The sequence below is a fragment of the Salvelinus fontinalis genome, chromosome 8 (assembly GCF_029448725.1).
Source record: "Salvelinus fontinalis isolate EN_2023a chromosome 8, ASM2944872v1, whole genome shotgun sequence".
In the NCBI taxonomy this organism is placed as follows: domain Eukaryota; kingdom Metazoa; phylum Chordata; class Actinopteri; order Salmoniformes; family Salmonidae; genus Salvelinus; species Salvelinus fontinalis.
Genome location: NC_074672.1, coordinates 10,532,383 through 10,558,673, shown reverse-complemented (window position 1 = coordinate 10,558,673; position 26,291 = coordinate 10,532,383). Strand labels below are relative to the sequence as shown.

At 43.0% G+C, this 26,291-nt stretch overlaps 1 protein-coding gene across 1 annotated transcript; it reads right to left on the bottom strand.

The window, feature by feature from the left end:
- Positions 1-593: 593 nt before the first annotated feature.
- LOC129860521 (N-alpha-acetyltransferase 10-like) lies at positions 594-4,040 on the bottom strand. Its single transcript, XM_055930971.1, has 8 exons — positions 3,851-4,040; positions 3,350-3,448; positions 2,699-2,757; positions 2,569-2,614; positions 2,264-2,379; positions 1,942-1,986; positions 1,587-1,670; positions 594-1,204 (listed from the first exon to the last, which is right to left on the bottom strand). Exons 1-8 carry the CDS (start codon positions 3,869-3,871, stop codon positions 1,018-1,020), a joined length of 657 nt encoding a protein of 218 aa, XP_055786946.1. The 5' UTR covers positions 3,872-4,040; the 3' UTR covers positions 594-1,017.
- Between the last annotated feature and the right edge of the window lie 22,251 nt (positions 4,041-26,291).

Below are 26,291 nucleotides of genomic sequence, written 5' to 3'. Positions count from 1 at the left end.
ATATGTGAGAAACAAGTTTTGGTTTATTTCATAACTATCATTTACAATATTTGTCAATTTGTTTCATTGTCTTTTGTTTGGAGTGATCCATGTGAGTAATGAGTGTCTGTTTTTTTAAATAATTTTAATTCATGACAATGATTGAGAAACAAAAACATTATTGAAATTAAACTGTTCTATGAAAATGTGCATATGAAAATCATAAATGGTACAAGGATAAATTGTAAGCTTCCCCAAAATTGAAACTCGTGTTGCCTATGCAGTCGATAAAATAATTGCCTCCATGTTTAAATGGTCATATTTTGCCTATAGGCGACTTTGAAGCAAGGGAAGAATTGCCTCATAACATTAAATAAATATTCAGGTTTCAAACAATTCCGTATGTTTTCGAAGTGCCTACTGCCTAATTTAGCCAGGTAACTGAAACCCTGGTCTAAATATGCCTAGTCTTTTTACTAGTTGTAAAGTCTCACTACTGTAAGCGTTGTATGTATTATACTCACAATAGTACCACCTAGTGGTCATTCTTAGAATTTCAACCTTAAATAGTTGCAATTTCAAACCTAGAAAAAAAGAATGACACTACAAAAAAGTATTACTTGAAACTTTTATTTTCAGCATTTTGAAGAATACTTCACAGATCTCATTAAGTCACACCCAAAAGGTTATATTTTCAAAATGTATTGATTTCATGGGTGAGTGGGGGGGTCGAAAACAGTAGTAGTGACAGCATCAAGCCCAAAACCACCTTTATAGAACCAGTTGTGAATTTGAGCTCAACATCAACTTTTCATTCCAGTTGCAAAATCATTTCTTTCAATCACAGTGTATCACTAATGTCGAGAAAGAAATTATATTTTAGTAAAAAAAATCTATTTGACTTTACGCTGTAAAAGTAACAAAAGTGAATGGAGAAGCTGACTGCCACTGGGTATCATTTTTCCCTTTCTGTGAGATAAAAAGTGTAGTAAGTAACTTTGATGGCGAATTTAAAAATGGCTACTAAAGATGGCTGAGTCATTGTGAATCAGAGGATGAATCTTTGACGTCTGTGCTCTCTGTGGCCTCGCTAACTTCACTGAGGTCTTTGTTCTCTCCTCCGCTGTCCCCCTCTCCCTCTTTCTCCTGGTCACCAGGTGTGGTCGTAGTGGTAGGTGCCTCCTGACCCAGGGCCTTCATTCCTGGCTTCCTCAACTGTGGGACCCATAGACAGAAACAACAGACAAACGGTCAAAATGCAGTTGACAAAAAGGAAAGGATGACCTTAACCCTCAGGTAAAGAGAGTGTCTTATGACTGCGTTACGATTCGCTACCCTTCATCCAGAAGTGTGCACTTGTTCACTACAGTTCATGCATTTAAAAGCAAGCCCGGCGGGAGGGAGTTTGCACCATACTGCTCACACCAGTCTATTACTTTTAAATCCATGAGGGAGAATAGAATGTAGGACGCACCACTCGGGAAAAGCGTAAAGAATTGGATCAAAGCGACTGTATGCAAAACACTGGGTGAGTCGAAGGTGGCTGGATTACACCCATAAAAGCCATGCTGCTGGGTAAAGGGAAAGAGTAAAAAAAAAAATTCACCTCATCAGCCATGTGGGCTAGGTCTCTCTTCATGGCATATGCATCCTCCCCATCTGCATAGTACTTGGGCTCTATTTCACTAATCCTATGAAAGAGAAAGGAAATGATTCACTCAAGTGAATGAGTGAGAATAGGACCAACAACATATTATACATGTACATTGTATCACTGGTTAAATAAGGGGGAAAATAAATGAATTTGAATGCAAAGAGTATTATTAGGGAATATGAGGGAATATGACCCACAGATCCTGAATAAACATCTGTTTGAATAGGAGGCTGACATGGAACATCTGTATTTACATATGCATTTGCTTTAAGAGGGTTTGTTTTCACAAGGATAGAAGGAGATCTTACTGGAATTTCAGTGTGTTTGAGTACAGGTGCAAGGCCGCTCGGTTACTGCAGTAGGAGAAAATTAGATGGATGCAATTCAAGTTATTTGTGAACAAACAAACACCATTCAATATACCATTTAAGAATGATCTGAAACGAACAACGTCTCCCTGTAGTTAAATTATCTTCTGGCTACACTTCTAGAGAACCGAAGAGTGATATGTATTCAGCATTCCTTTACAACAACTAATGTAGAAATTCTTATCGAAGAGTCATATAAAAGCGACTCGAAATAGAACCATCTCATTGAAGTTCAACACAGGTATCCAGCACACTGCACTACCTTTTCCGGACATGAAGTGAGACATATTTGGCGTTGAAGTTTTCAATCATCGCTCGACTGGCTTGGTCCATCAGCTTCTGAGCTAGTCCCAAACGTCTGTGAGAGCGCTTGACAGCCTGAGCGACAGAGACAATCCAAACCTTTGTTAATAATCCTTTCTGTTACTCAACAACCGCAACTAAAGAACCTGACAAGTGCTGCAGATGATAGCGCGCGTGTGCGCGCGCACCCCCCCCCCCCTCTTCTGCCTCTCCCATATTGATTCAATTAAGTACTACAATGAACAATACAGAACCAAGACTCACCAGGGATGTGATGTGACCATGGGGGACATCATCTGGATCCTCCTCCCTGCATACCACATAAAAAGTGAGGGCTTGATAGAGACTGACAAACAATGGCATGAGATAAGATCTGTAGTTCAGGTATACTCACATCTTGGCCAAAACATATCCCACTATTTTGCCATTCTCATCCTCTGCGATGTAGGAGAGCTGAAAGACGAACAAAGACGAGGTGATGTTAGAGATAGATACACTTAGTTACACAGACATCAGGTAACAACTGGGCCTACATCTAACTCGTCATTCCTTTTGATGAGTTAGATTAAATTGGGTCTCCCGGGTGGCGCAGTGGTCTAGGGCACTGCATCGCAGTGCTAGCTGCGCCACCAGAGTCTCTGGGTTCGCGCCCAGGCTCTGTCGCAGCCGGCCGCGACCGGGAGGTCCGTGGGGCAACGCACAATGGTCTAGGGCACTGCATCGCAGTGCTAGCTGCGCCACCAGAGTCTCTGGATTCGCGCCCAGGCTCTGTCGCAGCCGGCCGCGACCGGGAGGTCCGTGGGGCGACGCACAATTGGCATAGCGTCGTCCGGGTTAGGGAGGGTTTGGCCGGTAGGGATATCCTTGTCTCAGTATGTAAATGTAATAAAATGTATGCACTCTACTGTAAGTCGCTCTGGATAAGAGCGTCTGCTAAATGACTAAAATGTAAATGTAAATGTAAATTTGTGACGGATTGAATGCCAAACAAAGACTTGAGTCAAGTGGTGATGGAGATGTCTGCTGAAGAGGAAGCCATGTTAACCTGCGGCCAGGACAGTCCGTGGTAGAAGTAGTATTTCATCTGGTAGTTCTCTGGGAGACACAGCAGGTTGCAGTGCTGCATGTTCATAAGGTCCTCTGGCTGAGGAAACAGAACCGGGAATATCCTGTCAATGGTATGGATACTGACTGAAACCATTACATTAACGTTAGTTAGCTAGTACACGTCAGAAAAGAGACTACAAGAAGAGATGTCTGGAGTGGGGACACTGATTCAGTCAAAATATCACTATTGACTATAGTAGGCTAACGTTAACTACACTTCAAGTGACACTTCTCTTGTTTACTTTGTTGCTAGTTACCATATAAGCAATCTAGTTAAATAGTAGCTAGCTAAATAGGCTAGTTGGCTCACAGTTGGACATGACATGCATAAGTGGAGCTATCAGGAATCCTTTGATTGTTATTATTAGCGATGGGTGGCTATCTAGCTAAGATGGTAAACTAGCACAGTGTTGCATGGTCGACAGTGCTTCTCACTTACCCTTGCGTTGCGAATATTCATGTTTTCTTCGACCGTCACACGTTCAGATTATGAAAATTATAAATAATGGAAGTAACGTGTTCAAGCTATGAACTCCTAACGTTGTCTTAGATTCTGTTTCAGGAGTGTTAGTTAGCTAGTTAAACCGAAGAAGAAGCATGCGCTTAACCGGAAGTGAATGAAAGGTAAGTCCCGCCTCTAGGGTCATGGGTTGAAGGAATCCAGCTTCATCTTCGGTGGGGTTTATCGGCGGTTGGCATCTAGCATTATGGTGCATTATCGTCACCTACTGTACTGGGGTGTGAGCCAGATACAAGGAGAAACTACTGTACAAACTTCCTGCCAGCCCCTTTTTACTCTTAAAAAATATAAAATATTTGGGACAATATCTAATGACGTTCTATTCAATATACTCTTTAAACTAATTTCCTGTATGCCCTCTCCCGCATATCAGTTGTCAGCCTCTTTCTTTCCCTATGATACTGCCAAACAATACATGCTCCACGGTCTCGGTTTCCTGGCAATAATCACACTTTTCTGTTGGATGCTTTCCTATCACATTTAAGCACTTATTTAACCGGCTGTGTCCCACCCTTAATATTGTAAAAAATAGCCTCCCCTCTTCTGTCCCTTCTCCCCTCCCCGACTTGCCTCTTTACGTTAAATAAATTAGTATTAGTATTTATATTCCACTGCTCCTGCCATCTCTGCACCATCACTGTCCATATCAGGCTTTTTGCCTCTGCATTGCTCATTCATTTCATTTCATTTATTCATTTATTCATTTACCAGACGCTCTTATCCAGAGCGACTTACAGTAGTAGTGAGTGCATACATTTTTATACTAGTCCCCCGTGGGAATCAAACCCACAACCGTGGCGCTGCAAGTGCCATGCTCTGCCAACTGAGCTACACGGGACTATTCTTTGAAACTACAACATCAACATCACCACTACTCAGTGCTTGTTTAGGCAGTACATCAACTGCCTCGTTCCCCTCCACCCCCACATGGCTGTGTCCCAAGTAAATCTTATCTGTATACCCATGTGTTTAATCCTGCCATGGGTTTGTAGCACCTCATATAGCAGGTCTTGTCTGCTACGTGATCTAAAGGACTGGAGACTCATTAACACTGCACATGAATCAGAGCAAATAACTACTCTGTCTGGCTTGACTTCCTCCACCCACTGCAAGGCCAACAGTATGGCCATCACATACTTTTTCTTGCCACTGTACCTCCCCCACCCTCACCTGGATAGACTTTCCAAACCAGAAATTCTTTATCCAGTTGTACGTTCTTCCTCCTACCCCCATAATATCAAGCTTGATTAGCAACCCCTCCTTCCACATCATATCATACGCCTTCTCCACATAAAAAAAGACAGCTACAAGTCTCCTTGTTCACCTGCGCCTTCCTGACCTCTGCTTCTATGCAGAGCACTGGGTCCATAGTTCCCCTACCCTTCCTGAACCCACTTTGATGTGGCAATACTAGCACTCTGCTCTCCACGAAGTAAGTTAACCTCTCCGAAATCATACGTTCCATAATCTTACATACATGTGATGTTAAAGCTATTGGCCGATAGCTTGTTGGCCTCCTTGGGTCCTTCCCTGGCTTCCGGATTGGTACCACTACTGCCTCCTTCCAGCTGCCCGGTAGTTTCCCCTCCTCCCACACTCTGTTGTACAACACCAATACCTTATCCAGTGCCTCATCATTAAGATGGGCCAACATAACACACCTCATCTTTCCAAGGTGAAGTTAACCCAGCCTTACCTATTTCCCTTTTCACCTCTGCCATGGTAAATGGTGCATTCAACGCATCATTTACTTCCTCCCTCCTATCCAGCTCTCCAGGATAATCCTCTCTCGTTCTCCTTCTCCCCCTCTGCCCCTCCTCTGACAAATTTGCCCGAGCTATACACTTGGACAAATGCTTAGGCCATCACCTCTGCCTTCTCCTCATCTGCTACTACCACATCCTTCCCACTCGTCAACACTGGATAATCCCACTCCCTTCTGACCCCACTCATCCTCTTAATCATCCCCCATACTTCTCCTACAGGTGTCGCCCTTCAATGATGTCATAGACCCGATGCCAACTTTGACCTCTTTGCCTGACGAATAGTTCTCCTCACCAGGGCCTGTTTATACAGAATCAGATGTTGGAAGTTATGCGTCCTTTTCAGTACTCTAAATGCCGTGTTCCTACTCCTCACCATTGCCCCACACACATCCGTCCACCATGGGACTGCTTTCTTCCTCCCTGAACTCTTAGGTATAGTCTCAGTAGCTGCCACCACTAACGCTGTTCTCACCCAGTTATTCATACTATCCACATCCTCTCTCATATCCACCCAAGCCATCACCTGCTCACTCAGCTCCTGACACTGATCCCACTTTGCCCTTCCAAACACCCACCTGCCTCCTTGACCCATTGACACCTCCTCCTCCCTCTGGCCTGCTGTGCATACTATGGGGTAATGATCACTCCATACTGTCGACTCCTCCCATACCTCCCACTCACAGATTCCTGCCATCGCACTAGATACCAGAGTGAGTTCCGAGGCAGACTCTTTCCCTGTGGCTACATCAATCCTGGTCCCTCTGCCATCATTCAGGCACACCATATCTTTCATTACTATCAGATTGTCCATCACTTGGCCAATTCCATCCATCTGTTTCCCCCCCAGAGCATATTGTGGGCATTGAAATCTCCACACCACATTACTGTACTTCTATCCTGGCCCTCCACCTTCTCCAGCACTTCCAGGTCCAATATCTGACAGGGATTATAGTAGTTCACTACCACTAGCATCCCTCCTCTCAACCACACCTCCACATATTCCTGTTCAATACCTTTGCCTAAAATCCTATAGGGAAGTACTTGCTTTATGAGGGTGGCACTCCACCTCCCCACATATCCCTGTATGATAAACTCCACAGTCGGTTTGAGTCATGTTTCCTACACACAAATCACATCAACCTTTGCTGACATATCTACAATGAACTGCTTGAATTCCTGCCCATTAGCCAACAGGCTTCGAACATTCCATTGTAGTATTACCATCATAACTAAGATCCAGTGATACATGACTCCACCCTCGGCTGATTGAGGTAGTCTCAAACCTCTTCCCATGTCAACCCTGTCATACTCAGATCCCTCCCAGCAGCTTTCACTATTAGCTGAATCCTCTCTGTTTCAGACTCTACTTTAGCAGTGCTATTGATAGCTCCTGCTATGAACGTCACCAGCTTTCTCTTATCAATGTATACCATATCGCCGCCCACCTGCCCCGTAATCCCCCGGTCTAGATGCTCCTACCCATCTCTCCCTTGAACCTGTATCTACCTGGACCAGCCTCACTGTCTCAGCATATGACACCCTTCTCTCCACTCTTACTTGTTGCACCTCCACTGCCTGCTTCATTGCCTCACACCCACTATATGCCACACTATGAGCACCCCCACAGCTGCAGCACTTTGGTCGTACACCATCCTCACATTTCCCATACTCATGCTCCCCTCCACATCTTGCACTCCTCTTTTTCTGTTTACAGGCTGTTGCCACATGCCCAAACCTCTGGCAGTTATAACATCTTAAAGGCGTTGGTACATAAGCCCTCACATAAGCCCTCACATAATAACTCATATATCCTATGGTTACTTTATTTGTCAGTACCCGGTCCTTGAAGTGTAACAAAATAGACGGGCTATCTACACTAACTCCACCCCTTGTTGCTTGCAATCTTTGAACATCCACTAGAACACCTCTCAAATTGTTGCTTACCTCTTTACTGCTGACACCCACAGGCCTGCTGACACCCATCACCCCTTTAATCCACTGCTTCCCTGCTTTTTAAAAATGTATTTTATTTCACCTTTATTAAAACCAGGTAGGCCAGTTGAGAACAAGTACTAATTTACAACTGCGACCTGGCCAAGATTAAGCAAAGCAGTTCGACACATACAACAACGGTGAGTTACACATGGAATAAACAAACATACAGTCAATAATACAGTAGAGAAAATAAGTCTATATACAGTGTGTGCAAATGAGGTAAGATAAGGGAGGTAAGGCAATAAATAGGCCATAGTGGCGAGGTAATTACGATATACAGTTGAAGTCGGAAGTTTACATACACCTTAGCCAAATACATTTCAACTCAGTTTTTCACAATTCCTGACATTTAATCCTAGTAAAAATTCCATGTCTTAGGTCAGTTAAGATCACCACTTTATTTTAAGAATCTGAAATGTCAGAATAATAGTAAAGAGAATGATTTATTTCAGCTTTCATTTCTTTCATTACATTCCCAATGGGTCAGAAGTTTACATACACTCAAATAGGATTTGGTAGCATTGCCTTTAAATTGTTTAACTTGGGTCAAACGTTTCGGGTAGACTTCCACAAGCTTCCCACAATAAGTTGGGTGAATTGTGGCCCATTCCTCCTGACAGAGCTGGTGTAACTTAGTCAGGTTTGTAGATCTCCTTGCGCGCACACACTTTTTCAGTTCTGCCCATACATTTTCTATGGGATTGAGGTCAGGGCTTTGTGATGGCCACTCCAATACCTTGACTTTGTTGTCCCTAAGCCATTTTGCCACAACTTTGGAAGTATGCTTGGGTCATTGTCCATTTGGAAGACCCATTTGCGACCAAGCTTTAACTTCCTGACTGATCTCTTGAGATGTTGCTTCAATATAGCCACATCATTTTCCTCCCTCATGAAGCCATCCATTTTGTGAAGTGCACCAGTCCCTCCTGCAGCAAAGCACCCCCACAACATGATGCTGCCACCCCCGTGCTTCATGGCTGGGATGGTGTTCTTCGGCTTGCAAGCATCCCCCTTTAACCTCCAAACATAACGGTGGTCATTATGGCCCAACAGTTCTATTTTTGCTTCATCAGACCAGAGGACATTTCTCCAAAAAGTACGATCTTTGTCTCCATGTGCAGTTGCAAACCGTAGTCTGGCTTTTTTATGGTGGTTTTGGAGCAGTGGCTTCTTCCTTGCTGAGCGGCCTTTCAGGTTATGTCGATATAGGACTTATTTTACTGTGAATATAGATACTTTGTACCTGTTTCCTCCAGCATCTTCACAAGGTCCTTTGCTGTTGTTCTGGGATTGATTTGCACTTTTCGCACCAAAGTACGTTAATCTCTAGGAGACAGAACGGCTGCGTGGTCCAATGGCGTTTATACTTGCGTACTGTTTTTTGTACAGATGAACATGGTAACTTGAGGCCTTTGGAAATTGCTCCCAGGGATGAAACAGACTTTTGGAGGTCTACAACTTTTTTTCTGAAGTCTTTGCTGATTTCTTTTGATTTCCCCATGATGTCAAGCAAAGAGGCACTGAGTATGTAGGCCTTGAAATACATCCACAGGTACACTTCCAATTGACTCAAATGATGTCAATTAGCCTATAAGAAGCTGCTAAAGCCATGACATAATTTTCTGGAATTTTCCAAGCTGTTTAAAGGCACAGTCAACTTTGTATGTAAACTTCTGACCCACTGGAATTGTGATACAGTGAATTATAAGTTAAATAATCTGTCTGTAAACAATTGTTGGAAAAATTACTTGTGTCATGCACAAAGTAGATGTCCTAACTTGCCAAAACTATAGTTTGTTAACAAGAAATTTGTGGAATGGTTGAAAAAAATAGTTTTAATGACTTCAACCTAAGTGTATGTAAATGATGTGCAGAAGATGAATGTGCAAGTAGAGATACTGGGGTGCAAAGGAGCAAGATAAATACATAAATACAGTATGGGGATGAGGTAGTTGGATGGGCTATTTACAGATGGCCTATGTACAGGTGCAATGATCTGTGAGCTGCTCTGACAGCTGGTGCTTGAAGTTAGTGAGGGAGATATGAATCTCCAGCTTCAGTGATTTTTGCAGTTCGTTCCAGTCATTGGCAGCAGAGAACTGGAAGGAAAGGCGGCCAAACAAGGAATTGGCTTTGGGGGTGACTAGTGAAATATACCTGCTGGAGTGCGTTCGCGGGTGGGTGCTGCTATGGTGACCAGTGAACTGAGATAAGGTGGGGCTTTACCTAGCAAAGACTTGTAGATGACCTGGAGCCAGTGGGTTTGGCGACGAGTATGAAGTGAGGGCCAGCAAAGAGAGCGCACAGGTTGCAGTCGTTGGTAGTATATGGGGCTTTGGTGACAAAACGGATGGCACTGTGATAGACTGCATCCACTTTGTTGAGTAGAGTGTTGGAGGCTATTTTGTAAATGACATCGCCGAAGTCGAGGATTGGTAGGATAGTCACTTTTACGAGGGTATGTTTGGCAGCATGAGTGAAAGATGCTTTGTTGCGAAATAGGAAGCTGATTCTAGATTTAACTTGGATTGGAGATGCTTAATGTGGGTCTGGAAGGAGAGTTTATAGTCTAACCAGACACCTAGGTATTTGTAGTTGTCCACATATTCTAAGTCAGAACCGTCCAGAGTAGTGATGCTGGACGTGCGGGCAGGTGCGGGCAGCGACCGGTTGAAGAGCATGCATTTAGTTTTACTTTTATTTAAGAGCAGTTGGAGGCCACGGAAGGAGAGTTGTATGGCATTGAAGCTCGTCAGGTGGTTAGGTAGCACAGTGTCCAAAGAAGGGCCAGAAGTATACAGAATGGTGTCGTCTGCGTAGAGGTGGATCAGAGAATCACCAGCAGCAAGAGCGACTGAGGTGCACCCATGACCAGCTCGGAAACCAGATTGCATAGCGGAGAAGGGACGGAGGGATTCGAAATGGTCGGTCATCTGTTTGTTAACTTGGCTTTCGAAGACCTTAGAAAGGCAGGGTAGGATAGATATAGGTCTGTAGCAGTTTGGATCTAGAGTGTCTCCCTCTTTGAAGAGGAGGATGACTGCGGCAGCTTTCCAGTCTTTGGGGATCTCAGACTATACGAAAGAGAGGTTGAACAGGCTAGTAATAGGGGTTGCAACAATTTCGGCAGATCATTTTAGAAAGAGAGGGTCCAGATTGTCTAGCCCGGCTGATTTGTAGGGGTCCAGATTTTGCAGCTCTTTCAGAACATCAGCTATCTGGATTTGGGTGAAGGAGAAATGGGGAGGCTTGGGCGAATTGTTGTGGGGGGTGCAAGGCAGTTGACCGGGGTAGGGGTAGCCAGGTGGAAAGCATGGCCAGCCGTAGAAAAATGCTTATTGAAATTCTCAATTATCGTGGATTTATCGGTGGTGACAGTGTTTCCTAGCCTCAGTGTAGCGGGCAGCTGGGAGAAGGTGCTCTTATTCTCCATGGACTTTACAGTGTCCCAGAACTTTTTTGAATTTGTGCTACAGGATGCAAATTTCTGTTTGAAAAAGCTAGCCTTAGCTTTCCTAACTGCCTGTGTATATTGGTTCCTAACTTCCCTGAAAAGTTGCATATCACAGGGGCTATTTGATGCTAATGCAGTACGCCACAGGATGTTTTTGTGCTGGTCAAAGGCAGTCAGGTCTGGAGTGAACCAAGGGCTATACCTGTTCCTGGTTCTACATTTTTTGAATGGGGTAAGATGGTGAGGAAGGCACTTTTAAAGAATAACCAGGCATCCTCTACTGACGGGATGAGGTCAATATCCTTCCAGGATACCGTGGCCAGGTCGATTAGAAAGGCCTGCTTGCTGCAGTGTTTTAGGGAGCGTTTGACAGTTCTGAGGGTGGTCGTTTGACCGCAGACCCATTACGGATGCAGGCAATGAGGCAGTGATCGCTGAGATCTTGGTTGAAGACAGCAGAGGTGTATTTGGAGAGCAAGTTGGTTAGGATGATATCTATGAGGGTGCCCATGTTTACGGATTTGGGGTTGTACCTGTTAGGTTCATTGATAATTTGTGTGAGATTGAGGGCATCAAGCTTAGATTGTAGGACTGCCAGAGTGTTAAGCATGTCCCAGTTTAGGTCACCTAGCAGGACGAGCTCTGAAGATAGATGGGGGGGCAATCAGTTCACATATGGTGTCCAGGGCACAGCTGGGGGCAGAGGGTGGTCTATAGCAAGCGGCAACGGTGAGAGACTTGTTTCTGGATAGGTGGATTTTTAGAAGTAGAAGCTGAAATTGTTTGGGCACAGACCTGGATAGTAAGACAGAACTCTGCAGGCTATCTCTGCTCTAGATTGCCACTCCGCCCCCTTTGGCAGTTCTATCTTGTCAGAAAATGTTATAGTTAGGGATGGACATTGATCAGTCCAGCTGCTCCACACCACCTTACACTTCCCTATTTGCTTCACTCTGGGAGCTTTTTCCCTCTGCGCCATGTCCTTACAGAACACCAACAAGCTCCCATCTCTTAACACTTTAGTATTGACAACTACCCCAATCAAATTTTTTATCACAGCCATCAACCTTATCGGACTCTACACCCCAATTGCTCCTTCCTCCCTAAACTTCAGAATAACTTTATGCTCCTCCTCACCTCCATGCTCTTTTCGCGGACGAAATCAGTGACCGGAGCCAGATTACATTAGCTGGAAGTAGTGGGATGGAAGATGGCGGAAACTGAGGTTTTGTTTGAAACTGCTAATGTGTCAAATGAAGCTAATAGTACAGAAAGTGAGAATGAGTGGGTTACAGTGGCGAAGAAAAAGGGAAACAAGAGAAGTAAAGATATGTTGGAAAATAGGAAACCTGTCACGTGTGCTCCCTCTCCGGCCTCTAGGTCACCAGGCTGCTCGTTATGGAGAAAGGTGACTGTCACCATCGTTACACACATCAGCGCATAATGACACTCACCTGGACTCCATCACCTCCTTGCTTACCTGCCCTATATATGTCACTCCCTTTGGTTCCTTCCCCAGGCGTCAGTGTTTCTGTTTCATGCCTGTGCGTTGTTCGTTTTGTATTATGTTTTCATTTATTCATTAAATCATTCACTCCCTGAACTTGCTTCCCGACTCCCAGCGCACACGTTACAAAACCACTAGACTCGCTTTTGGTCGGAGTCAGGGTTTTGGATCAATGCTACTTGGCAAATCCATTTAACGTCTCTAGGAAAATCTGGAATGTGTTGGAAGAAAGTGTGGAGTCGGTGAGAGTCACAAGATGTGGTATTTAAAAAAAAATATATATTTTATTTTAAATGTGTGTCTGCGGAGCAGAAGAAGCGTGTGTTAAGCCTCAAAAAGATAACCAAGTGAAATGTTTCCTGCATGGATTTTCATAGCAGGGCGCCTATCAAGGAGGTTATTTCTCGGGTGGCGCAAGAAAAAGGCAGGGGATATAACTAAAGAAATTGATGGAGTGGTTGGTGCATGTTAATTGACCTGTATGGTGGACGGAGAAAAGAAGATCACTTCATCCATGCTACTGTTCTTTGATGAAGAGTCTCTCCCTTCTCATATAAAGTTAAGATTCATGAGATACCCTATAAGAGATTTTGTGCACAAGTCAATCAATTGTATTTATAAAGCCCTTCTTACATCAGCTGATGTCACAAAGTGCTGTACAGAAACCCAGCCTAAAACCCCAAACAGTAAGCAAAGCAGGTGTAGAAGCACAGTGGCTAGGAAAAACTCCCTAGAAAGGCCAGAACCTAGGAAGAAACCTAGAGAGGAACCAGGCTATGAGGGGTGGCCAGTCCTCTTCAGGCTGTGCCGGGTGGAGATTACAACAGAACATGACCAAGATGTTCAAATGTTCATAAATGACCTGCAGGGTGAAATAATAATAATAACAGTGGTTGTCGAGGGTGCAACAGGTCAGCACCTCAGGAGTAAATGTCAGTTGGCTTTTTATAGCTGATCATTCAGAATATCTCTAGAGTTGAAAACAGCTGGTCTGGGACAGGTAGCATGTCCGGTGAACAGGTCAGGGTTCCATAGCCACAGGCAGAACAGTTGAAACTGGAGCAGCAGCACGACCAGATGGACTGGGGACAGCAAGGAGTCATCAGGCCAGGTAGTTCTGAGGCTTGGTCCTAGGGCTCAGGTCCTCAGAGAGAGAAAAGGAGGGAGAGAATTAGAGAGAGCATACTTAAATTCACACAGGACACCGGATAAGACAGGAGAAATACTCCAGATATAACAGACTGACCCTAGCCCCCGACACAAACTATTGCAGCATAAATACTGGAGGCTTAGACAGGAGGGTCGGGAGACACTGTGGCCCCGTCCGACGATACCCCCGGACAGGGCCAAACAGGCAGGATATAACCGCACCCACTTTGCCAAAGCACAGACCCCACACCACTAGAGGGATATCTTCAACTACCAACTTACTATCCTGAGACAAGGCCGAGTATAGCCCACAAAGATCTTCCCCACGGCACAACCCAAGGGGGGCGCCAATCCGGACAGGAAGATCACGTCAGTGACTGAACCCACTCAAGTGACGCACCCCTCCTAGGGATGGCATGGAAGAGCACCAGTAAGCCAGTGACTCAACCCCTGTAATAGGGTTAGAGGCAGAGAATCCCAGTGGAGAGAGGGGAACCGGCCAGTCAGAGACAGCAAGGGTGGTTCGTTGCTCCAGTGCCTTTCCGTTCACCTTTACACTCCTGGGCCAGACTACATTCAATCATAGGACCTACTGAAGAGATGAGTCTTCAATAAAGACTTAGGTTGAGACCGAGTCTGTGTCTCACATGGATAGGCAGACTATTTCATAAAAATGGAGCTCTATAGGAGAAAGCCCTGCCTCCAGCTGTTTGCTTAGAAATTATAGGGACAATAAGGAGGCCTGCGTCTTGTGACCGTAGCGTATGTGTAGGTATATACGGCAAGACCAAATCGGAAAGATAGGTAGGAGCAAGCCCATGTAATGCTCTGTTGATTAGCAGTAAAACCTTGAAATCAGCCCTTGCCATAACCTGTCTAGGATCAGCGTGGCGCTAGCGGCACACCCCCCCCCCCCCCACTGAAAAACCAGTGCCGCGAAATTCAAAAAAAATATTTTTTTAAAATATTTAACTTTCACACATTAAAGTCCAATACAGCTAATGAAAGACACAGATCTTATGAATCCAGTCAACATTTCCGATTTTTAAAATGTTTTACAGGGAAGACACAATATGTAAAGATGTACATCTATTACCTAAAAACACATTAGCATATTCCACCATCTTTTATTTGTCCACCAACACCAGTAGCCATCACCAATTCGGCTAAACTAAGATATTTATAGCCCCTAACCAACAAAAAAACTCATTAGATGACAGTCTGATAACATATTTATGGTATGGGATAGGTTTTGTTAGAAAAAAGTGCATATTTCAGGTAGACTTCATAGTTTACAATTGCACCCACCATCACAAATGGACTAGAATAATTACAATGAGCAACGTGTTTACCTAACTACTAATCATCAAACATTTCGTAAAAATACACAGCATACACGAATCGAAAGACACAGATCCTGTGAATACAGACAATATTTCAGATTTTCTAAGTGTCTTACAGCGAAAACACAATAAATCGTTATATTAGCTTAGCACATAGCAATTAGCAGCCCAGCATTGATTCTAGCCAAAGTGAGCGATAAAAGTCAACATCGCCAAAAGATATTAATTTTTTCACTAACCTTCTCAGAATTCTTCCGATGACACTCCTGTAACATCACATTACAACATGCATATACAGTTTGATCGAAAATGTTTATATTTAGCCACCAAAATCATGGTTAGACAATGTGAAATGTAGACAAGCTGGTAAAGAAAACGTCCTTGCGCCACTTAGACAGTGATCTACTCTTATACATAAATACTCATAAACGTGACTAAAAAATATAGGGTGGACAGGGATTGATAGACAATTTAATTCTTAATACAATTGCGTTATTACATTTTTTAATTTATCCTTACTTTTCAATACAGTTTGCGCCAAGCGAAGCTACGTCAAAAAACATGGCGTCCTAAGCCACTAAAATGTTTCGACAGAAACACGATTTATCATAATAAAAATGTCCTACCTTGAGCTGTTCTTCCATCAGTATCTTGGGCAAAGGATCCTTTCTTGGGAGAAATCGTCTTTTGGTGGAAAGCTGTCCTCTTGCCATGTGGAAATGTCAACTACGTTCGGGATGAACTGAAAAGCGCACCCAACTTTTCACATCGTTGCAAAAATAAATGTCCCAAAATCGCACTAAACGGATATAAATTGCTATAAAACGCTTTAAATTAACTACTTTGTGATGTTTGTAACTCCTATAACGAGTGAAAAGATGACCGGAGAAATATAACAGGCTAAACTAACGCTTGGAACAGGAGAGGGTCGGTGTCTTCCACGCGCGTTACGCAGCAAGAAAAGACTTGCTAGCTAAAGGTTTTTTTCATTTGTAGGGCCTGTGAACGAGCAATCGAGCCCGTTGGAATCGTCATCACGTAAAGGCATCCAGGGGAAGACGTAAGAAGTGTCCGTATAGTCATAGCAACGACAGAGCCCTTTTAAATGACTTCAGAAAAGTGGCCAACGTTTCTCAAATCTGACTCCATGTCAGGGAAATTGCTGTAGAATGGGCTCTGTTCCACTTAGAGACAAAATTTCAACTCCTATAGAAACTATAGACTGTTTTCTATCCAATAATAATAATAATATGCATATTGTACGATCAAGGATTTTGTGGGAAGCCGTTTAAAAAATTAGCCACATTAGCATAAATAGTCTAAACAGCGCCCCCATCCCCAACAGGTTAACAGGAAGCCAGTGCAGAGAGGATAGCACTGGAGTCATATGATAATTTTTGGGGGTTCTAGTCAAGATTCTATTAGCCGTGTTTAGCACTAACTGAAGTTTATTTAGTGCTTTATCCGGGTAGCCGAAAAGTAGAGCATTGCAGTAGTCTAACCTAGAAGTGACAAAAGCATGGATTCCTTTTTCTGCATCATTTTTGGACAGAAAGTTTCAGATTTTTGCAATGTTACGTAGATGGAAAAAAGCTGTCCTTGAAACAGTCTTGATATGCTCGTCAAAAGAGAGAGTCCTTCACAGTTTTATTTGAGACGAATGTACAACCATCAAGATTAATTGTCAGATTCAACAGAAGATCTCTTTGTTTCTTGGGACCTAGAACAAGCATCTCTGTAGACAATTTGCCACCATACACTTCCTTATGTCTGAAACACAGGCTTGCAGGGAGGGCAATTTGGGGCTTCACCATTTTTCATCAAAATGTACAGCTGTGTGTCATCCGCATAGCAGTGAAAGTTAACGTTATGTTTCTGAATGACATCACCAACAGGTAAAATGTATAGTAAAAACAATAGTGGTCCTAAAACGGAGCCTTGAGGAACACCGAAATGTACAGTTGATCTGTCAGAGGACAAACCATTCACAGAGACAAACTGATATCTTTCCGACAGATAAGATCTAAACCAGGCCAGAACTTGTACGTGTAGACCAATCTCTCCTAAAGAATGTGGTGATCGATGGTATCAAAAGCAGCACTAAGGTCTAGGAGCACGAGGACAGATGCAGAGCCTCGGTCTGACGCCATTAAAAGGTCATTTACCACCTTCACAAGTGCAGTCTCACTGCTATGATGGGGTCTAAAACCAGACTGAAGCGTTTCATATACATTGTTTGTCTTCAGGGAGGCAGTGAGTTGCTGCGCAACAGCTTTTTCATTTTTTTTTTTAGATGAATGGGAGATTCGATATAGGTCGAAAGTTTTTTTTATATATAAGAGGAGTCCGTAATTTGCTTTCTAATGATCATGATCTTTTCCTCAAAGAATATCATGAATGTATCACTGCTGAAGTGAAAACCATCCTCTCTTGGGGAATGCTGCTTTTTAGTTAGCTTTGCGACAGTATCAAAAATAAATTTAGGATTGTTCTTATTTTCCTCAATTAAGTTGGAAAAATAGGATGATCGAGCAGCAGTGAGGGCTCTTCGATACTATATGGTACTGTCTTGCCAAGCTAGTCGGAAGACTTCCAGTTTGGTGTAGCGCCATTTCCGTTCCAATTTTCTGGAAGCTTGCTATAGAGCTCGGGTATTTTCTGTATACCAGGGAGCTAGTTTCTTATGACAAATGTTTTTTGTTTTTAGGGGTGCCACTGCATCTAGGGTATTGCGCAAGGTTAAATTGAGTTCCTCAGTTAGGTGGTTAACTGATTTTTGTACTCTGACGTCCTTGGGTAGGTGGAGGGAGTCTGGAAGGGCATCTAGGAATCTTTAGGTTGTCTGAGAATTTATAGCTTGACTTTGATGATCCTTGGTTGGGGTCTGAGTAGATTATTTGTTGCGATTGCAAATGTAATAAAATGGTGGTCCGATAGTCCAGGATTATGAAGAAAAACATTAAGATCCACAACATTTATTCCACGGGACAAAACTAGGTCCAGAGTATGACTGTGGCAGTGAATAGGTCCGGAGACATGTTGAACAAAACCCACTGAGTTGATGCCTCCGAAAGCCTTTTGTAGTGGGTCTGTGGACTTTTCCATGTGAATATTAAAGTAACCCCAAAAAATTCTATCATCTGCCATGACTACAAGGTCCGATAGATATTCAAGGAACTCAGTGAGGAACGCTGTATATGGCCCCGGAGGCCTGTAAACAGTAGCTATAAAAAGTGATTGAGTAGGCTGCATAAATCCATGACTAGAAGCTCAAAAGACAAATACGTTTTTTTTTTTGTAAATTGAAATTTGTTATCGTAAATGTTAGCAACACCTCCGCATTTTCGGGATGCACGGGGGATATGGTCACTAGTGTAACCAGGAGGTGAGGCCTCATTTAACACAGTAAATTCATCAGGCTTAAGCCATGTTTCAGTCTGGCCAATCACATCAAGATTATGATCAGTGATTAGTTAATTGACTATAACTGCCTTGGAAGTGAGGGATCTAACATTAAGTAGCCCTATTTTGAGATGTGAGGTATCACAATCTCTTTCAATAATGGCAGGAATGGAGGAAGTCTTTATTCCAGTGAGATTGCTAAGGCGAACACCGCCATGTTTAGTTTTGCCCAACATCCCTTAGCCAATATACCATGGCTAAGGGATGTTCTTAAACACGACACATTGCGGAGTGCCTGGACACAGCCCTTAGCCGTGGTACTGTATGTTGGCCCTATACCACAAATCCCCAAGGTGCCTTACCAACGTAATTAGAGCAGTAAAAATAAATGTTTTGTCATACCTGTGGTATACAGTCTGATATACCACGGCTGTTGGCCAATCAGCACTCGAACCAACCAGTTTATAATTTGGGTTAAGTGTCTTGCTCATGGACACAGCAACCATTTTTTTCTACCTTATTGGCTCAGGTATTGAGTACCACAGTATGAGTCATAATACCCATTAAAACTAGCGGTAAAATCCGGAAATGGTTCCAATAGTTTTTCCATCATAGATTTTTCCATAGGGGATTTTAGAACTACTTCATAAGGTTTGTGTTGTGTAGTCTTACCCTGGCTTGGCGTTTTGATAACCACACAAATCTCTCTCGGACTTTCACGATGCAGGTAAGACCCAAATGCAGACGGTGTTGAAGTAACAATGTTAATTACAGCAACAGGGGCAGGCAAACTGAAAATCCAGAGATAGTGGGGCAGGACGGCAGGCAGGCTCAGGCAGAGGTCGGTAATCCAGAGTAGGGGCAAAGGTACAGGATGTCAGGCAGGGTCAGGGGCAGGCAGAGAGGTCAGGCAGGCGGGCTCAGTGTCAAGACAGGCAAGGTTCAAAACCAGGAGGTTGAGAAAAAGAGAGACGGGGGAAAAGCAGAAGCTGAGACAAAACGCTGGTTGACTTGACAAACAAGACGAACTGGCAACAGACAAACATAGAACACAGGTATAAGTACCCAGGGGAAGATGGGCAACACCTGGAGGGGGGTGGAGACAAGGACAAGGTGAAACAGATCAGGGCGTTACACAAACGAGGTAACTTTTATCAATATATTCACCAAAAATTAAATGCTAATTAGCCGCTCATGTGGCTGTCATACTCGCAAGCTTTGACGTAATTACTCAAGGCAGGGGGTGGGAAAAATCTCCACATTTCTCTAATGCAAACTCTCATCGACAAGTAGCAAGTAGATATTATAGCCTTTTTAATTTATCGTGTAAATAATTGATAGCTTTTATTTCTTGTGTGTATTCTTGTTTAGCATTTTTCAAATTATCTAACGAGTTACCTTAGCATTTTTAAAATTATTAGAATGTTTTTAATTACACTGGCCTTTGTTGCTAACAAGCTAACTTCAGGTCTCGCCATCGATCAGAAGCGAGGATGGTTCTGTGCTATGTACTGATTTGTAAACAAATCTGGCCTCTAAGTGACAGGAGTCGCTGGAGCTGTGTGATAAGATAAGGCCTTTGCTAGTTGCTAACAAGCTATTTTGGTTAGGCCAAAGATCTGTGGTTAGCTAGATGCTTTTTAAATTAGCTAGATAACCACCGACAGTAGTTACATGTACAATGCATGCTACCTTTCTTTTTTTTTTTCTCTTTTTCTTTTAAATTGCATCCCCTTTTCTCCCCAATTTTCGTGGTATCCAATCGCTAGTAATTACTATCTTGTCTCATCGCTACAACTCCCGTACGGGCTCGGGAGAGACGAAGGTCGAAAGCCATGCGTCCTCCGAAGCACAACCCAACCAAGCCGCACTGCTTCTTTAACACAGCGCGCCTCCAACCCGGAAGCCAGCCGCACCAATGTGTCGGAGGAAACACCGTGCACCTGGCCCCCTTGGTTAGCGCGCACTGCGCCCGGCCCGCCACAGGAGTCGCTGGAGCACGATGAGACAAGGATATCCCTACCGGCCAAACCCTCCCTAACCCGGACGACGCTAGCCCAATTGTGCGTCGCCCCACGGACCTCCCGGTCGCGGCCGGCTGCGACAGAGCCTGGGCGCGAACCCAGAGACTCTGGTGGCGCAGTTAGCACTGCGATGCAGTGCCCTAGACCACTGCGCCACCCGGGAGGCCCATGCTACCTTTCTTACAAGTAAAGGAAAACCAGCATAATGACTTGTGACCTTTGTGAGCTAGCCAGCTAGTTAACGTTAGCTCACGGTTTGTAGTCATACTTTTTCACGTGGTGACATGCTAGCTAACGTTAGCCTACCAGGGCAGGGATATAGCTACTTAAATTTCACCTGGTGGGCTAGCTGGTTATGCAACTTGTTTGGCTAGTTGACTACATTAGTTAACGTTAGCTAGCTAACATTGCACCTTCTCATACCGTGGTGTAGTTAGACTTTCCCTACAGGCGATAATCGACATCCACGTCTTCGGCGCCCGGGGAACAGTGGGTTAACTGCCTTGCTCAGGGGTGGAACGAGAGATTTTTACTTAGTTTGGGGATTCGATTCAGCAACCTGACTTGTGGGCTCAATGTTTTCCCATACAAAACAAGGTTTTGTTTCACGAGTGCATCTATTGTACATGACTAATCAAATGACCTGTGAAGTTAGTTATATATGTCAGCAGGGATGGAAATTAAGCTATCCCAAGGCTAGTACTTTTCAGACTGGGCTAGTAGACAATGTGCCAAACTAGCCTGACACAGCAGTGAAATTTTGCCTTTACAAACATTGCATGCCACAGATTTATGACCTGAATGTTACCTGGGCTAGTATAAATAGTGATCTGCTGTGCACAAAATCCTTATGTTCCATCCCTGCATGTCAGTCCCTTTCAAACGATCCCCCTATCACTGTTGGTTCTCCTCAGTGATCTGAAGGCTGACAGTTTTTACTTTCCTCTTGAGAATTAGGATCAAAAGTACAATCGTATACCTCCTTTCAATACTTCACCTCTTCAGGCAAATAGTACCTTAGACTGTCCTGATCATCTAGTTGAGCATTCCAGATAATTCTTCCATCCCAGCAGAAATGTCCCACTCACATCAGTGGAAGACCCTCATAGGAGGAAGGGGAGGATCATTCTCAGTGAATTTCATAAAAATTGAAATAGTGGAAAATTAAAAAAGTTATCCTTTTCAGATAAAACTATACTAAATATATTCATGTCACCAAATAATTGAAAACATACTATTTTGCAATGAAGGTATACAGTAGCCTCAACAGCACTCTCCATGGTGGCACCATGGTGTAGCTGGAGGACAGATAGTTTCCATCGTCCTCTGGGTACATTGGGTTCAAAACCTAGGAGGCTCATGGTTCTCACCCCCTTCCGGAGAATGTCTATTGAGCTCTTGCAGCATGAACTGACATGTTGTCCACCCAATCAAAGGATCAGAGAATGAATCTAGTTCTGAAAGCATAAGATACAGTGCAGCTAGTTAAAACTACAGAGGATAAAATGTGGTGAGTAGTTGACTCAGAGAGAGAAAGATACTAGAATAACAGTTTTGAACAAATGTATTTATTTAAAAATGAAGGAGAAGCAAGAGAGAGAGAGAGCTAGCTATATTTTGTTGTATTCTTTTCACTTTCACTTAGCTAGTGAATGCAGCTAGCTAGTTTAGCCTACTCAAATACCCTGTTCAAACAGAGAGGTATGCTATGTTAGCTACCTGCATTCGCTGCTAGAGGGATTCTATGTTAGCTAGACATGGTAAGCTTTCGGTTTTATTAATATATTGCCACGTGGGCCCGCCGCTGTAACTGCTAAACTACTTGCTGACTGTACATGGTATTGCATGATTGTAGCATGTTTACTAACGCGTTAGTTATCGTAGCTATGTTGACTAGCTATGACGTTAGCTAATATGGTGACATTAACGATGTAAGCTGTGTGTAGTGGTTAGTGGTTATGATATGACGTTTTGGCTTGGAAAATATTTTTTGCCTGGTCACAGGCAGCTGATGTGCTGTGGAGTGAAGTCCACAAGCAAAGGTAAAAGGTGAGAGGAGGAGAGCACGTAGATGCAAGAAGCAATTCTACAATGACCAAAATGATCATGCTGTTTGTATGTGGCTGCTATGAAAGTGAACTGTTTCCATGTGATCAGGGGTGTATTCATTCTGACGATTCTGTTGAAAAACCTTTCTTAAACGGAAGCAAACCGAACAAAACGGGCATAAACATACCTGAATTTGTCCAACATCGAGCCTGTAGACGGTAACAGGTCAGTAACTCATCAAATATGATACAATATTGTGTAAAACATTGAATTTGTAGATGTATCGAAATGTTTACTTTATGTCCCTTTTTCTCCATGTTTTAGATATGAGGCGTGACATGCGGAACGTCAGGCTCACCCCACGAGAAGCAGTGCATGATCAACGCCACCCTCAGCAAGGAGATCTGCTGGAAGTGGTGTACTCTCTCTCTCTTACTCTGGGAGTAAGACGTCATTTAAACATCAAATATATAAATTCCCACTGTGCCCATGATAAAATACAATGTGAATTGTGTTGTACTACTGAATGAAACTGTGACCAGCCTTTGTGATTTAACTTGTTGAATCAAAGAGACACTGAGTTTGAAGGTAGGACTTGAAATACATCCACAGGTACACCTCCAATTGACTCAAATTATATAAATTAGCCTATCAGAAGCTTCTAAAGCCATGACATAATTTTCTGTAATTTTCCAAGCTGTTTCAAGGCACAGTCAACTTAGTGTATGTAAACTTCTAACCCACTGGAATTGTGAATCAGTGAATTCTAAGTGAAATAATCTGTCTGTAAACAATTGTTGGAAAAATTGCTTGTGTCATGCACAAAGTAGATGTCCTAACCGGCTTGCCAAAACTATAGTTTGTTAACAAGAAATTTGTGGAGTGGTTGAAAAAACAAGTTAACGACTCCAACCTAAGTGTTTGTAAACTTCCGACTTCAACGGTAGTTAACATAAGGCAGTGCACCTCCTTGCACAAAGGCGGAGGTAGCGGTCCTGCTGCTGGGTTGTTGCCCTCCTACGGCCTCCTCCACGTCTCCTGATGTACTGGCCTGTCTCTTGGTAGCGCCTCCATGCTCTGGACACTACGCTGACAGACACAGCAAACCTTCTTGCCACAGCTCGCATTGATGTGCCATCCTGGATGAGCTGCACTACCTGAGCCACTTGTGTGGGTTGTAGACTCCGTCTCATGCTACCACTAGAGTGAGAGCACCTCCAGCATTCAAAAGTGACCAAAACATCAGCCAGGAAGCATAGGAACTGAGAAGTGGTCTGTGGTCACCACCTGCAGAATCACTCCTTTTTTGGGGGTGTCTTGCTAATTGCCTATAATTTCCACCTTTTGTCTATTCCATTTGCACAACAGCATGTGAAATTTATTGTCAATCAGTGTTGCTTCTTAAGTGGACAGTTTGATTTCATAGAAGTGTGATTGACTTGGAGTTACATTGTGTTGTTTAAGTGTTCCCTTTATTTTTTTGAGCAGTGTATATTAATAAAACTCACCTTGTCCGAGAGAGAATTACACAGTTATCAAAACGTCAAACCAAGTTAAGCCTACACCAAACACATACTTCATTTGAAGTGTTTGTAAAATTCACGATGTGAAAAATGAATGGTGGAAAGATGATTCGAACCGTTTCTGTGTTTGACCGCTAGGTTTTATGGGTATTATGAGGCGCCCACTGTAGGGCTCTATTCGAAACAGCAACCTTTAAAGCATCAATACTTCCCACAGCCACAAAGTTAGAATTATGGCTAAACCTGCATATTTCTACAATTTCTCTTCTTAAAGGTCGACTTTGGGCAGAAACTAAAAAATAACGACTTTAAACTCTTTACTGATCAACACATCATCATACCAGGTCATGTAAACAAATAAGATATTTAATAAGATAACCAGTTGTAGCTCAATCTTGGGTGCAATGATCACGTTCCCGCACTGACTGACTGTGTGGATGCTCCTTGATTTAACGTTACGTAAGCCAACATGCTACACTAGCAAAGTTATGAATGATATAGCTGTTGGCTATATCAGCAACTACTTAGCGTTCTATGGCCAGCTTCAAATGTCGAACAGAGTTGCACCTCCGTCTGTCATTTTCTTCCCACATGTTTTGCAAGTTGCAATCTGTTTTTTTGTTGATACAGCGTAGTCTTTATATCCGAAAATAATAATTTTGGGTATCATCTTTCCAAGGGCTCCATCTGAATTCACCCGATGACGTTCACTCGGCACTGCCACGCGCAACATTTTCTCAGCTGGCACAATTTGATTGGCTGCTGTTTGATTCAAACTGTAATCTGTTAAATGAAGAGTTGATGCGCTGCACACTTTTTTTAATAGCATAATTTTTAATATTTGGACTTGGGGAGGGTATCAAGCTAGTTTGAGTCAAAATGCTCAAGTCCAAGTAAGTCACGAGTCATTGGTGTTAAAGTCAAAGTCGAGTTGCAAGTCATCATATTTGTGACTCGAGTCTGACTCGAGTACAAGTCATGTGACTCAAGTCCACACCTCTGCTCTTTCGGCATTTTTTAAAAACTAAGTCGACTAGAGTTCTATTGAACAATATTAATTCAAGCAAACATATGTTATTAGAAAGGCAAATGTTCCAAATGCCATGGAGTGTAAGCTAACAAAGTTTTTCCCTTATTTCTTTTTGTATTAGGCTACATCATTGCATTGATGATAACTGTCTTTTCCAAATGTGTTGTATCGTGTGTATTTGTCTGTCTGTTTATGTATTGTTAAGTACATTGTCCTCAGTTCTTATGGTTGTCTTGTCCTGTCATAAAATTATAATAATCATTAAAAAAAATACTGAAATTACTTAAAAGTAACTGATGTTGGCACAAGATGGAGGAAAAGTTGGAGCATAACTAACGAAATTACAGTTAACGAAAATGTACGCTTAATCCAGTATAAACTAATGTATAGAATTTATAATGCAAGAGACAAAATTCACAAATTCTCCAGCACAAAGGCAGAGTCATGTCTTAAGTGTAAAACTAATAATGACTCAATAGTCCATGCTTTCTGGAAATGCTATATGATAAAAATATATTCATCTGAACCCTCATTCTATACAGTCCTTTCCTAAGACTCACTCATCCTTGTTGCACTGGCAGGCGCATATGGTAGCAACAGTTGCTAGACACTACTTAGGAACAGTAAGAGGAACTACAGAATTCACATGGTAGTCCGTGGTAGTACTAGAGTACAGACGGTCAAATATATTGGCATCAGGGCCGACTCCAGGCATAAGAAACGTAACCGGCCCCAACCCCCAATTTTTTGTTTTGTTATTATTATTATCCTTTTGGTGGGAACTCCGTCAGGGTCTCAATTTACCGTTGAGAGTTAGAATAGTAGAATACACAAGGTGCAAGTTGGAAATGTGGCTGTGCATCAGCAGTTTTTATCGTGTTTTGTCAGTCACTGATAATCACTCAATCAGCTAAGCAGTTAACAATATTTAGATTGGTAAGTTAGTCTAGCCTGTTATCTAAACTTGTAGTAATCATGGCCAAATACCGACCCTTCAGGGGCCCCCCATTGATTTTGTTAGTCACTCTTGCTCAGATAGCATGGCATAAGTCATGGCAAAATGGGTAGAATTGCAGGACATTTGCTTTAAGACTGCGCAAATGTCTCTCTGTGCCATT